This window comes from Chrysemys picta, chromosome 4 (genome assembly GCF_011386835.1).
Source record: "Chrysemys picta bellii isolate R12L10 chromosome 4, ASM1138683v2, whole genome shotgun sequence".
Taxonomy (NCBI): domain Eukaryota; kingdom Metazoa; phylum Chordata; order Testudines; family Emydidae; genus Chrysemys; species Chrysemys picta.
In genome coordinates this window covers 68,080,271-68,095,521 of record NC_088794.1, presented here as the reverse complement: position 1 = coordinate 68,095,521, position 15,251 = coordinate 68,080,271, and the positions used below count along the sequence as shown (strand labels likewise).

Below are 15,251 nucleotides of genomic sequence, written 5' to 3'. Positions count from 1 at the left end.
CCTTTTGAGCAAGATACACACCAGATACACACTCATCATTACATCCCTTAATGCTCTGCCAGGTATGGCTGAGGTTTGTTTAAATAAGGCATTTTTACACACAGTGCCACCTAATGGCTGAACTTGTAATACAGTTTACCATTCCATTACACCAATGTGAACTTTTTAATAGGATATACAAACCACTTTTGAAGATTCACTTTGGGGCAGGTTTTCAAACTATTACTCCAAAGTTTAAATAGTTTCTTACTCCATGAATAGTCCCAAAGAGCATCAGGACTACTCAGTACAACTCTATGTGAATAAAGGTTTCAGAATCTCGCCCTTAGATGTTTAAATCTCTGTTAAGTTGCCCATACCGGGGTTCCTGTGTATATTTGAAAAAATATGAGTATAGTCCCATAGAAGAAGAGTTAGAAAGAAAGTACAGTCTGATTATGAGAATAGTTTGTTCATTCTTGACACTAGACAACTTACAGTTTAGCTTGCTTTTCTGATTTGCAGGAAATGCATCTCTGTATTGTGGACTGATTAACTCCATAGATTCCTAACCACGTAAAGGTTCCCCCAATTGCGATTGTCCAAAAGGTGTGTCGCCTTAAAGGATCTACATCAAAGCTACAAGACAGAGAGGAAAGTAATTCAGCTTCACTCGATTAAACCCAACATTCAGACACAATAGAGATATACCTGAACCAAAGGTCTAGTTCCCAAACCCCTGAGCTTTGAGGAATACCAAAAGATCTGAATCTGTAGTTAGGACACGTCTCTAAATCAGACATGTACTGAGTAGCAAATGCTCAGCTCAAAATCATCATTAAACAGCAAAGCTTGTGTGTCTTTACACTGCTAAAGAGAATATCTAATCACTGTGTTATACCTCATCTATACTGAAACTTATTTGTGTGACAAAGTTAGCCTTATATTTATTGGCCTTGCACCAGTCACTAATGGTAACAACCACACAAGTAAGTGGTTGTGCCCCCCCAGAGATCCATCTCGTTTGGTATCCTGTTCCCAGCAGGGGACAATGCCACATACTATACTTCAGACATAGAAGCCCTGTACTCCACCTAATTACTGTGGTCATACTATCACCATATATTAGCCCAGGAAGATAAATGTCTTCCAGAGTTAAACTAGTAATTAGCTTATGCCTTAAGTTCATCACCCTTGTAATTTTATCTTAATAAATATAACTAAAGTTAATCTTATTTTTATTTGCACAACTTCCTTCCCTTTAGAGCTCTGTTAATCTTGAATCCAATAACTGCTGTTGATAAAATACTACACTTAGTTTTTTTTATAAAAGCACCATTGTAGCTGCTGCTAGTTTCTACCAGTGTCCTGCTGTGATAAGTAACTCTTCAGTTGCTAACATAAACAGCTGCCATTGGGAGGCCAATTCAGCACCGCAGGCACCAATGGAAGCTGTATTAGCTACAGTGGCAAGTGTATTTCAAAGAATGTGGTATTTTTAAAGATGGGGAATGTTAGGATGTCTGAAAAGGGGGTGGGGAATATCCTAGAAAAAGGTCCATAGGGAGATAAACATAAGGGCTGAAATTCTGGCCTTTCTGAAGTCACTGGTAAAACTCCCATTGATTTCAGTGCGGCCAGGATTTTACCCAAACACGTTAGGAAAGAAAGGAATGAGAGTTCTTTATGGAATTGATAGAACATCCCAAGAGCTGGATGACTTGAATAAAGCTTAAATACTTTACAGCAGTGGTTCTCAACCAGGGGTATGCGTACCCCTGGGGATATGCAATGGTCTTCCAGGGGGGTACATCAACTCATCTAGATCAGTGTTTCTCAACTTGGGGGTCATGGCCCCAAAGGGGGTCACTGGATGGGTTTAGGGAGGTCACAAGTGCAGGGCCAGCAAGCAGGGCAATTGCCCAGGGCCCTGCAAAGCTATTATATGCTTCAGCCCCAGGTGGCAGGGCTCAGGTTTCAGATGCCTGAAGGAGGGGTACAGAAGTCGGGAAAGGTTGAGAACCACTGACTTAAAGCATGCTACCTTCTAAAGCATAGTCAATCTGCAATAGTTTTATTGAGGAATAAGAACCACTTATCACAGAAATTAACTCTTAATATTATTATTATTAATGTTTAAATGTAGCTTAATGCCATTAAGGTTTTTTATCTGAAATGTGGAAAAAACATAATGAGAATTACAGGCACCGTTTATTTTGTGCTTACTCAAATACTGCTAGGCGCGATCCATTGTTGGCATTCTCCCAGATGTTGCTAGGTCCTCCATTCTGAATAGTTCCTTGAATCAGAACCGTTAAGAAACCAACCACCATGACAACCAGTTGAAATGCATCTGTCCAGACAACAGCTTTTAATCCTCCCTAAAACAATGAGAAGCTGTATATTTGCATTCTTCCTGTTGTTGTTATTTGCATCACAGTAGAACTTAGAGTCCCCAGGTCAGCTCAGGGCTTAGTGTTAGGTGCTGTACATCCAGGGCCAGATTTCCAATTAGGCACAGTAGGCACGTGCCTAGGGGTACTGGTGTAGTAGGGGTGCATTACCTCTCTAAAACTGTATGCAACATGAAGGTCAGCTGTAGGTGGGCAGAGGGGCTGAAGAAGCAATGCTTAGGGGCACGAAGATGTAAATCTGGCCCTGTGTACAAGCACATAATCAGAAACAGTTCCTGCCCTAAAGGGTTTACATTCTACTTCTCGGATAAAGGATGTATTATTTTACAGATTGGGAACTAAAGTACAGAGAGATTAAGTGACCTGTTCGAGATCACACACAGAAGTGTGTGGCAGAGCCAGGAATTGAACCCTTGAATCCCAGTCCAGTGCCTTATTCACAGGACTATCTTTCCTCCCCTGTTTTGTGTTAAGATAATAGAAAACTCCATGATGTGGAAACTGAAACTAAACTAGCCAATTTCCTTTGCTTTTTATAGTCATTTCATATTCTGGTTATCACGCACTAGCACAATATTGTTTTTGTTTTTTTCATTTTCAGCAGTGGATAGGAATATTTAATTTTCAATAATTGTATTATTGAAATAAAAATAATAATGGAAACATTTCTATTAAATTCTGTAAATCCCTACACCAAAAAGTCCATATTTTAGGCCTCGGGTTATGGGCAATGACCTTTTAAATTATTTTGAGTTTGGAAAGAAAATGATTAATCTTCTTAATTAGAGTGTATCCCTGATTTGTGTACAAATTGCATCCCTAATTAAAGAAATTGACTATCAGCTATGTAAAGTGGCTGCCAGCTCATGGCAGAAGCCATTTTAGGCTCTGCCTCTTGCCACCAACCCTCACTCCATCACTAGTTCTTCCACCCAATGCCTCCCACTGAAAGTTATATTCCCTCCTCCAGCCCCGGAGTCCTTCTGGCTTCGGCTTCATGCTTAACTGTCAAACGTTATCCTGGTCGTCTTGGTCCCAGACATCTCACCCACTGACATTCCCCCAATGACAGGTTCCTTTCCTTACAGGCTATCAGTATCCAGGCTCAGATAGGGACTAACATTTTCAAAAGTGCCCAAGTGGCTGGGGGCTTAAGTTCCATTTTCAAAAATACATTAAGAATCAATGGGACTCAAGCCTCTAAGTCACTTACGTGTTATCCTTGGTATCTACAGTATACTGGTTCTCACTGTCTACTGCACAATGAATCCTCAAAGAGTAAATATATCTGCTCACATGCAAATCATCATGGGTGTTCTCATGATACTTTCACTCAAAATCGAAGTTCTTTATAAAGCCTGGGATCAGTAGGGTGAGTTCATCCCAGGTTCTATCCCTACACTTTTGCTGGAGTTATTCCAAGGATGAATTTGTCCCCTTACCATTTATAAATTATAGACTGAGAAACATAGTCAGGGAGATCGTTATCTTCTTCCCAGAAGCTTCAGCATGGCATGAAAGTTTATCACTTCCTTCTTTGAACTAAAAAGTCTTGGCCTTGGCCTTAAGCTATCTGATTTAAACCTTGAGACATTCAGAGTGTGGAATGAAGATATAAAGCTGTTTGCTTATTCCCATAAAAAGTACAAAAATAGATGTAATACTTAGAAAGATTGTTAGCTTGCCAAACGTTTCTATGTTTACTAATGCAAACTTCAGTCATTCTAGCTATAATTAGAAATCCTGTTTCTATTACTTTTCATCTGAGTAGCATTAGCCTTTAACATCAACTGTATTTAAACCTTTCCGCTGTGTTAGTTACATACCAGAGTGCAGTAGAAAGTGCAGACAATTCCCGTTGCAAATACAGAGCCCCAAAGATTAAATCCTGTCACTGTAAAACCAAAGAAAATCAAATTGGTAGTAAAACAACAGGTGCAGTTCATCAGAATAACTTAGATCCTTTTACTCCAGCAGGATAGGAGTACTTAGTAACTTTAATTTTTGGTTCCTATTTGAAGCTCCTCTACAAGATAAGGACTTCTTGACTTTGATGTATATTGTTTTGATTCATTGCTTTCATTTTGTTGCCTTCTTGCAAATTGTGACTAATTGCATTTCATTTGTGTGAGAGTAATCATTAAGTTGAATACTGTTGTAAGGCCAAATCAAAACTATTTCCGTGAGACATGTGGAAGATCTCACAGTTGATAGAATTAAATATGTAGTTGTTCTAGAGCAATGATTTCTTAGTTCTCTTTTTGTCCAGATTCCCTGAGTAATAAAATTTGCCTTTATGAAAAATTTTCCTTTGCGATTAATAATATCAACTAAAGTACCAAGTTCTTTAGAGACTCCCCAATGATTCAAAGAGGGAGAACAAAATTCTGCTATCAGATATGCATGCAGAACTCCCTTTGATGTAACTGGAACTGAAGTAATTCAAGTGAATTTAACATCAAAACTGTAGGGCCCATAGTGAACTTAGGTAGGGTGAAACTCCCTGTTCATAGTGAAGTAGAATAAAAATGCCAAATTGTTTCACTGCTCAGTGCACAAATTGCAATTCTGTGTACAATGAAGCCTCATCTATAGGGGCAACCCAGGTCCCACTCATGCAACTGAATCAGTCTTCCTAGGAACAGAATTAATTGGTTCCACCTTGCAGGGTATGAATTTGGGGGTAACTCATACCCACATAAAACAGAGCCCAGTTCCACTGGGAAATGGGTTGGATGGGACTGGGACAGGCCAGTATGGAGTCAGATGATGCACCACTGCATGGGTCCTCTGGCATCCCCCAACTCCTATCCTCCCTTTATGGACACATTGGGCTGAAGTAGCCTCTGATGGCACCATTCCATGGCCTGTGTGGGAGGATTCCTTTCTTTCCATGGAGATAGCCAATACGCAACACACACTTAACAAACTGAGCGATGGATCCCTGATTTACAATGGTTTTAGCACAAAAACTGAAGAACATGGTATTCAATTGTCGCTACGGGGAAACAGGGATTGGAGTTATACTGGAATTTGAAAGAGATATGTTACAAAAAACGTTATAGGATCTTTATCATTGTTCAGGACCTCGGTTTTAAATCTTCCCTAAAACATGCCATGATCAGCAGCATAGAGCCACTTAGAGCTATGCAAGGGCATTGGAGAATTGCCACCTGCTGTATCAAAGACACCACAATCTTACTCTTTAACCTTCCTGCTGGCAGTTAGACAATTGAAAAACTTCTAGATAGAGAAATCTCAGTTTTATTCGCTAGAGATTAAGGATGACAGCAGTGTGCGGTCAGAAGGGGAAGAAAGAATCAAAGTACACAGCACAGTATTGGATCATCACCTTGTACTGAGCACTTTGCCAAGATATTGAGCAACTGTTCAGCACTCATCTCCTCAAGTTACTCTTTAGTATAAACTAAAATAGAGCAGGTAAATGACAGACTCCTGCTGGTGTACTGACACAAGGGAGGCGGGCGGGGGAGGTAGCAAATGTAGAGCTACTAAAATGAAGGCACAGAACCTTTTATAAAGCATTTGGTTTTTAATCTGTCTGCTTCAGTTATCCTGCTTGTGTTGTGACAGGGTTGATTGGTGTAGCCAGGTGCTTTGGGCTGGAAACTCACCTTGGTTAAGAGCCAATGCTGGAGCATAAACCACTACTCCAGTATAAAGAATCTAAAGGAGAAAAAAGGTCATGAAGAGTATACTTGAAAAAAACAGCTGATTGGTGTCTGATTAGAGAGGATCTCAAAGCTAACCATCAGATCCAAAGGCCCCCAAACTATGGGGAAATGTGGATGAGGTTCTGAACTTTAAGGCTTTCTGTCCCTAATCTCTTCAAAATCAAACTTCATTTCCTTTTTTAACTCTGTACTTATGCATACATCAACAATATCTATCTAGTTGTTTTTAATACACCTATCGGTTTGGTGTTTAGGTGCCATAAAATATTAAGCAGATAGAGAAAGTCATACCTGGGGATGTGAAACCATATCAACACAGTGACACAGAAATAGCCTCGCCTACTCATGTTTAACCTGGGTGACTGTTAATATCTGACAGATTCTATAGAATCCTTTCCATAACTGGCTAACTTTTTGCTAACTGAACAATTATAAGCACAAATAATGACGCTGTGGAGCGGGGAAAAGAAAAGAGAAGTAAAATATTGAACTCCATTGCAAAGGCTGCTAATATTAAATGACTAGAATTTGTTTGGAAAACAAAGTCTCCCGAGAAGCAAACATGTATACCTTCCACACATCTTTTCCTATTTGTTCAGTTAAAATAATTTGCTGCTACTAATAGTTTTAAATCCTTTGATGTGATTGGAATAACAGAGACTTGGTGAGATAACTCACATGACTGGAGTACTGTCATGGATGGATATAAACTGTTCAGGAAGGACAGGCAGGGCAGAAAAGGTGGGGGGGTTGCATTGTATGTAAGAGAGCAGTATGACTGCTCAGAGCTCCGGTATGAAACTACAGAAAACCCTTAGAGTCTCTGGATTAAGTTTAGAAGTGTGAGCAACAACGGTGATGTCGTGGTGGGAGTCTGCTATAGACCACCAGACTAGGGGGATGAGGTGAACGAGGCTTTCTTCAGGCAACTAACAAAAGTTACTAGATCACAGGCCCTGGTTCTCATGGGGGACTTCAATCACCCCGATATCTGCTGGAAGAGCAATACAGCAGTGCACAGACAATCCAGGAAGTTTTTGGAAAGTGTAGGGGACAATTTCCTGGTGCAAGTGCTGGAGGAACCAACTAGGGGCAGAGCTCTTCTTGACCTGCTGCTCACCAACAGGGAAGAATTAGTAGGGGAAGCAAAAGTGGATGGGAACCTGAGAGGCAGTGACCATGAGATGGTCGAGTTCAGAATTCTGACGCAAAAAAGAAAGGAGAGCAGCAGAATACGGACCCTGGACTTCAGAAAAGCAGACTTTGACTTCCTCAGGGAACTGAGGGGCAGGATCCCCTAGGAGAATAACTTGAGGGGGAAAGAAGTCCAGGAGAGCTGGCTGTATTTTAAAGAATCCTTATTGAGGTTGCAGGAAAAAAAACATCCCAATGTGTAGAAAGAATACTAAATATGGCAGGCGACCAGCTTATCTTAACCATGAAATCTTTGCTGATCTTAAACACAAAAAAGACGCTTACAAGAAGTGGAAGATTGGACAAATGACCAGGAAGGAGTATAAAAATATTGCTCAGGCATGCAGGAGTGAAATCAGGAAGGCCAAATCACACTTGGAGTTGCAGCTAGCAAGGGTACTCTTGTTAAGAGTAACAAGAAGGGTTTCTTCAGGTATGTTAGCAACAAGAAGGTGGTCAAGGAAAGTGTGGGCCCCTTACTGAATGGGGAAGGCAACCTAGTAACAGAGGATGTGGAAAAAGCTAATGTACTCAATGCTTTTATTTGCCTCTGTCTTCACAAACAAGGTCAGCTCCCAGACTACTGCACTGGGCAGCACAGTATGGGGAGGAGATGACCAGCCCTCTGTGGAGAAAGAAGTTGTTTGGGACTATTTAGAAAAGCTGGATGAGTACAAGTCCATGGGGACTGATCCACTGCATCCAAGAGTGCTAAAGGAGTTGGCGGATGTGATTGCAGAGCCATTGGCCATTATCTTTGAAAACTCATGGCGATCGGGGGAGGTCCCAGATGACTGGAAAAAGGCTAATGTAGTGCCCATCTTTAAAAAAGGGAAGGAGGAGGATCCGGGGAACTACAGGCCAGTCAGCCTCACCTCAGTCCCTGGAAAAATCATGGAGCAGGTCCTCAAGGAATCAATTTTGAAGCACGTAGAGGAGAGGAAAGTGATCAGGAACAGTCAGCATGGATTCACCAAGGGCAAGTCACGCCTGACTAACCTAATTGCTTTCTATGATGAGATAACTGGCTCTGTGAATGAGGGGGAAGCAGTGGACTTGTTATTCCTTGACTTTAGCAAAGCTGTTGATACAGTCTCCCACAGTATTCTTGCCAGCAAGTTAAAGAAGTATGGGCGGGATGAATGGACTATAAGGTGGATAGAAAGCTGGCTAGATCATCGGGCTCAACAGGTAGTGATCAATGGCTCCAGGTCTAGTTGGCAGCCAGTATCAAGCGGTGTGCCCCAAGGGTCGGTCCTGGAGCCAGTTTTGTTCAATATCTTCATTAATGATCTGGAAGATGACGTGGATTGCACCCTCAGCAAGTTTGCAGATGACACTAAACTGGGAGGAGTGGTAGATACGCTGGAGGATAGGGATAGGATACAGACAAATTAGAGGATTGGGCCAAAATAAATCTGATGAGGTTCAACAGGGACAAGTGCAGAGTCCTGCACTTAGGATGGAAGAATCCCATGTACTGCTACAGACTAGGGACCGAGTGGCTAGGCAGCAGTTCTACAGAAAAGGACCTAGGGGTTATAGTGGATGAGAAGCTGGATATGAGTCAACAGTGTGCCCTTGTTGCCAAGAAGGCTAACGGCATTTTGGGCTGTATAAGTAGGAGCATTGCCAGCAGATCGAGGGACGTGATCATTCCCCTCCATTCGGCATTGGTGAGGCCTCATCTGGAGTACAGTGTCCAGTTTTGGCCCCCACACTACAGGAAGGATGTGGAAAAATTGGAAAGAGTCCAGCGGAGGGCAACAAAAATGATTAGGGGGCTGAAGCACATGATTTATGAGGAGAGGCTGAGGGAGCTGGGATTATTTAGTCTGCAGAAGAGAAGAATGAGGGGGGATTTGATAGCTGCTTTCAACTACCTGAAAGGGGGTTTCAAAGAGGATGGATCTAGACTGTTCTCAGTGGTAGCAGATGACAGAACAAGGAGTAATGGTCTCAAGTTGCAGTGGGGGAGGTTTAGGTTGGATATTAGGAAAAACCTTTTCACTAAGAGGTTGGTGAAGCACTGGAATGGGTCACTAGGGAGATGGTGGAATCTCCTTCCTTAGAGGTTTTTAAGGTCAGGCTTGACAAAGCCCTGGCTGGGATGATTTAGTTGGGGATTGGTCCTGCTTTGAGCAGGGCATTGGACTAGATGACCTCCTGAGGTCCCTTCCAACCCTGATATTATATGATTCTATGAATTGTTTGTATCTATACCTTGGCTCTCACACTGATTCACTGTGTTGATCTTGGGCAAATTGCACTCATTTCTCTGTGTCTGAGCTTCCCCATCTGTGGGGATGTTACTATTTATTAACCTCCTTCATGGAAGCGGGGGTGGGGGACGGGGCAGCTGTGGGGACTAGTGAGTCGATGTTTATAAAGTCGTTAGCATTTATAGGGTGCTATATATCACTAAGTATTACTGTATTGTTAAGTTATTACTCCCCTGAGTTGTTATCTCTGCTCTGATTAGAGGTCAATCTTCACAGAAACAGTATGGATTTGAAAAAATATTACAGCTTTACTGAAATTCTCCTCTACCTCTTGCACTGACTGATTTTACATAGGCTTTTTGTTGGGAGAAAGCAAGATTATTGGGTTGAAGTAGCTGGCGCTTATTGCTCCTACTAAGTAACTGGAGGCAATGTATTTGATATGCACAGATTACATGCCTGTTCTCCCAACAGCTTCCTCAGTGCGTTCGTTTCAGTGTCATCTCTGCAAGACATAGGAAATACAATAGCCCTGGTGTATTGGTTGTTTGGCCCACCATCCCTGCACAACTTCTCTGTACTGCTCACAGTGTGCAGAGAACCTTGCACCTTGGTGAATTTTACCCTTTGCTGGTAATTCAGTGACATTCAGGGACTGTGTTTTGATGATTGCTTTTGAAAACCTAAGTTAATTCATTGTAAGTGCTTAGTTTCGTTTCCTCATCAGCCGGTTGAATTACTAAAAAGTGGGAAGACATCTTAAAGAGGTTAATTTAGTTTTGTAAAGTACTTCACTAAACTTCAGTCCTATAACAGAGGCACTGTTCTAAATATAGCTGAGGTTCCTAGCATGTACCTTTGGAGAGAAAATACCAGATGGCAAGCTGCTCAGCTGCAATTATGGTCCTTGTCCTCCTTCATAGCCACAGCTGTATTGTGTATATATATTGTTTTGTATTCATGTGATTCACATATAGTTGTGGATGACTTAGAATCCTGACAATGTACATGCACTGGGTCATCTTGTTAAAGAAAAAAAAAATCAATCGCCTTTAGCCTTCTTCCCAAATGAGCTGAGCCAACTACCAGAGGGATTCTCAGGTGGCTATTTAATGTGGCTAGATGAATTGCCACTTTTTGCAATCAGAGTGGTGCAAAGAGGTCAGAGCATTAGCCAGAATCTACCTACTTATCTCAACCAAATCACACTAATTATCTTTTGGAAAATCTAGCTTGAGTGATTGTTTTTATGAGCTTGTGTTACAAATCTTTCAAAGAAAAATAAAAGTGGCTACCCAGGAAACTTCAGAGGTCAAAAATAGTCTTTTAAAACAACCACTTTGCTAACTGCCAAACAGCAGAATCAAGTTTGTCTGCCGCAAATGTGCAGAAGGGATGATTTCTGTAACAAAAGAGACCATGTGCTGGAAATGCACCTCCTTTGGCTGCATAGAGATGTGTTGTTAAGTTCACCACAAAGGTGATTTTAGTCTGTTTTTCTGACTGCGCAAGATGTGGACTTGAAAGTGACTGACTTTTCTTTGAGAGAAAGTAGATGAAAAAAAAATAACCCCTCCTGAGATTGGAGCAAGAATGTTTGAACCATGTGGGTGCACAATTGTGTCCACTGGGAGGTCAAAGTGATGGTGCTGGGGGCAGCAGCCATAAAGACTTTTATTTTTAAACAGGAAGGAGCTGGAAGGGTGAAAGCAGTGGGGGGCTAAGGTGAAGAGATAGGAGTGTCCTGGTGAGGGCAGGAGCTTGCTGGAGGGGAGATGACAGACAGGAGTTTAAATAAGCTGGTGCCTTCAAGCGATCTTCACAACCGCTTTACAACTGTCAGGCCAGTGCTGTGTGAGGGGGAGGAACAAGCAATCCAATAAAAAGCTTTAGTGCCAGAATGTGTTCAGTTAGCTAAGCAACTACACTACTGGACTGCAGAGGCCCCGTGTTCTTCTGGTGAAAGGGGTCATGTGGCTTCAGAGTTCCTCAGAGCAAAGGACTGGGTGCCAGGAGACTTATAGAGTCCAATCCCAGGCGAGCCTATCTGATTCAGTACAGTACCTCAGTAAGGTTGCTAATCCTCCAGAATTGTCCTGGAGTCTCCAGGAAGCAAAAATGATTCTTTAATTAAAGATAAGGTCATGTAATGAAACCTCCAGGAATATGTCCAACCAAAATTAGCAACCCTATACCTCAGGGAACTCACTCACCCTCTCTGAGCCTTAGAAAGAAAACAAAACAAAACAGGACCTCACTGCAAACAGATGCTTCATCTGAGCTGAACTTTTCTAGGTAAATATATTACAAAAGGTTATTTAGACACAAAGACATTTCTTACCGTCTGCACTATGTAGATCAGTGTTGCAGCAAAGCGAACAGACTTGTTAAATCTTAACTCCAAATACTGGGGGAAATGAGAAGTACAATTAGTGAAAAGCATCTGTGACATTTGGGCCAGATTATGATCCACTTATTAGCACTGAATAGAACCTTACTCCCCAAGTAGTCCCACTGACTTTACTAACACTGCTATCATCACTAATGAGCAGGATAGCAGGATCGTTGCAGCTATAGAAAATTACATTTTAAGAAGCCTCATAATTAATCTAAAGTAGCTAAGTATCATAATCATAAGTATCTAAAATAATGTGTTGGGTAGAACTAAACTATCCATTGCCTGATTACTAGACTGAAAAATCCAGAGGCAAATCAGAAAAGGAAAAAGTGCTTTATTTTGATGCTTCATCCAGCTATGTGAGAGGGGAGAGTCGGGGACATCTGCAAGCTAACTAGGAAAAACTTGATTGGCTTCTGTAGAAATCTACTCATTCACTCACTCACTGAAATCATCAGGATAAACTCCAATTGCCTGATTAAGGACACTGCTGCCCTTAATAACTTCTGAGTACCCATCCATAATTTCCGGGGAATTACGTACCATATAGAATGCTCCCCAGCACACATTATTTACAGAAGATTCCAAGGACTTTCTATCTTTAGAAAGCTTCATGCAAAGATACTTGAGTAGCTTCTCTGTTGTTACTCTTAAGCTTGTCATCTTTATTTGCATTCATTGGGATAAACTCTCCTCTCGTTTACACTGAAGTGACTCCAATGATTGTAATCGAATTGCAATGATGAAACTGAGAGGAAAATTTGACTCTGATCTTTTATTAGCCCAATATATTAGGGAAAGTGCCCTTGCTTACTTTGCTTCTGGTGACCGGAACAGATTTCCAATCTGAACTTTTCCTAACCTAGCAATGAAACGTTTCAAAATGCCTATGCACAGTTTTTTAAATGGAGTTTTTCCTTGTTTTTAAGCCTCTGTGGCTGTGTACAAACATTCCCATTACCTTGGTTTGATTTATTGGCCCATGAGGCTTTATTTCACCCAATCCTTTGTTAACTGAATCTTTCGGTAGTGAAGAACAGGAACATGTCCCATGACCTCTGACTATTGAATACCTCACTTGTCCAAAATTTGTCCAGTGTCCCCAGACACTGACATCCAGATAATTGAGGCTGTGCACTGTGCTCTCAGTAATAACACCATAGTGACAATTGATTATCACAGCTGCTGAGCAATCATACCAGGAAATTTCAGAAACGGCTGGGAAATTGCACAGGGAGCAAAAAACTGGTGTTATCCAACTCCCTCAGTTACATCTACAGGCCCCTTAATATTTCCTAACCTAATCACTAGAGATGTGCCCAGATCCTCAACCTGCAAATTTTGGTAGTGGTCAAAATCTGAACCCAGATCTACACTCAGTAAATGTCACTAGCTTTACAAGGACTGAGCCAAAATCCCAGATCAGACAACCCTGAATTTAGTTGTTTGGGGGGTCAGAAATGGAATTTAGCAGTTTGAGCCCCTCTTTAATGCCGAATAGCATTTTCTTTCCTGTTTATGGAGACTAAGACTATGTCTACATTATAGCTTGGAGTGAGATTTGCAGCTTATTAGATGTACCCAGGCTAGCTTTGATCTAGACAGCTCACCAAAAATAGCAGTGCTGACACTGTGGTGCAGGTTTCAGTGCAGCCTGCACCAGCGGGCCTCAGCCTCTCCCCTCCCCGCCAGCTATCTACTTGCTTGTGCTGCCAGTGCTGAACCACACACCATGGTGTCCTCACTGCTGTTTTTAGTGAGCTGCCTAGAGTACAGCTAGCACAAGTACATCTACGTGAGCTGCAAAGCATACCCTGACTGCAATGTAGACATAGCCTAACCACATTTATACCACTCTCCTCATGCAATACCTTTTTTATTTGCATTTACCAATTTTAACCTATTTTTGTATTACTGTATTAAGCAAGGTGGTGAGCTCCCTGGGGCATGTCTGCCTAGTATAATAGGCTCTTAATCCTTGATTGGTACCCTAAGCATAACTGCAATACAAATAATTTATTATTATTATAATGCTATTCAATGCCAAAGTATAAATAAATTCCCTGTGATTTTAAAAATTCCAAAAGACAGGTTTTACCATAGATTTGGGTTAGAAATACCCGTATACATAATAGACTGGTTATAATAGTGTCAATTTTACTTACCTCATAAGTGCTTGTAATCCCAGATCTGTAGAATATGGGTAGGAAAAGTTCAGAAGTAAAGATGATGACAAACGTATATGAAATAAAGAAAATAATGAAAGGTGCTCCATAGCGGTATACCTCTGCTGGTGTTCCCAGAACAGTCACTGCAGACATGAAACTAGCTGTAAGGGACAATGCCACTGGTCCACATGTCATCTGCTTACCACCTACTAAAAATTGCTTTGAAGTTGCATTTTTCCTCTCCTTAATTGCAAAAAAGATACCAATGCCAGAAGAAATTAGAAAGAGTGCAGCAAAAACAACATAGTCCCACACCACGAAGTTTTTAATGTCGGGAGCTACGAACTTGGACATAGTGCCAACTGGATAATTCTCCGATATCTAGGTGGGTTTTTGTTTTTTTTTCTAAATCTAATTCACAGAAGCAATTAGCTCCTTCCTAATAAGAGAGATGTTTCCAAAGCTTATCAATGCTAAAAATTAAAAAAGCAGGAGGAGTATGATCCAAAGACCAACTATGAGCTTTTGATCCAGTTCATTCAAAAGTATTACAAAAGAAATTGGTTTAGATAGAGTTTTAAAGGAACTATGTACATTTGTACCCTGGTCCTATCAATGTGCTTGTCAGTCTACTAATCAAGTATGTACCAAAGAAGCATTCAGGCTCTCTGAGAAATAAATGACTAATGGAAACAAGATAGATTCAATAGTTCACACTCTTTTTATCTGTCAAGTTTTTATTTAAGGTTAAACATTACTCAGACACATTGACTCGATACAGATTTTTACTGCTCAGCAGTTTTTAAATAAAATGAGGGCAGTAAAACAAATCATTTAAGGGGGAAAAAAGGAAGGAGGATGGTGGGAACATATAAGTGAACTGAGTGGTAAATGGGCTCTATTTTCAAAAAGCTGCTTCTGGGACATGTGGCTAAAATCTGCTCTTGTGCACTAAAGAGAGAGCACAGAGTTATTCTTACACAAATAGGAGATTTTTAAGTGTGTTCTCTAATGCAGACTCCAGAAGTTGTTCTGTGCCATTGGAGATGTGATCTTCTGTATTCATGTGTATTTATCACATTCAACCCCAGCGAGCTAGTTTCAGTTCCCAGGTTCAAGAATCTGAGCTCTCGGCTTGGTGTTTTTAATGTTGGGAGCTACGAACTTGGACATAATGCCGG

At 41.2% G+C, this 15,251-nt stretch overlaps 1 protein-coding gene across 1 annotated transcript in view; it reads right to left on the bottom strand.

Annotated features, from left to right (window-relative positions):
• The window catches only part of SLC5A12 (solute carrier family 5 member 12), a 31,700-nt gene extending 16,913 nt beyond the window's left edge, over positions 1-14,787 (bottom strand). The window contains exons 1-6 of the mRNA XM_005300327.4: positions 14,068-14,787; positions 11,846-11,911; positions 6,029-6,080; positions 4,220-4,287; positions 2,206-2,360; positions 478-618 (exon numbers count right to left, since the gene is read on the bottom strand). Of these exons, the coding sequence (XP_005300384.1) occupies positions 478-618; positions 2,206-2,360; positions 4,220-4,287; positions 6,029-6,080; positions 11,846-11,911; positions 14,068-14,424 (839 nt within the window). The 5' untranslated portion in view covers positions 14,425-14,787. The remainder of the gene's footprint in view (positions 1-477; positions 619-2,205; positions 2,361-4,219; positions 4,288-6,028; positions 6,081-11,845; positions 11,912-14,067) is intronic.
• Between the last annotated feature and the right edge of the window lie 464 nt (positions 14,788-15,251).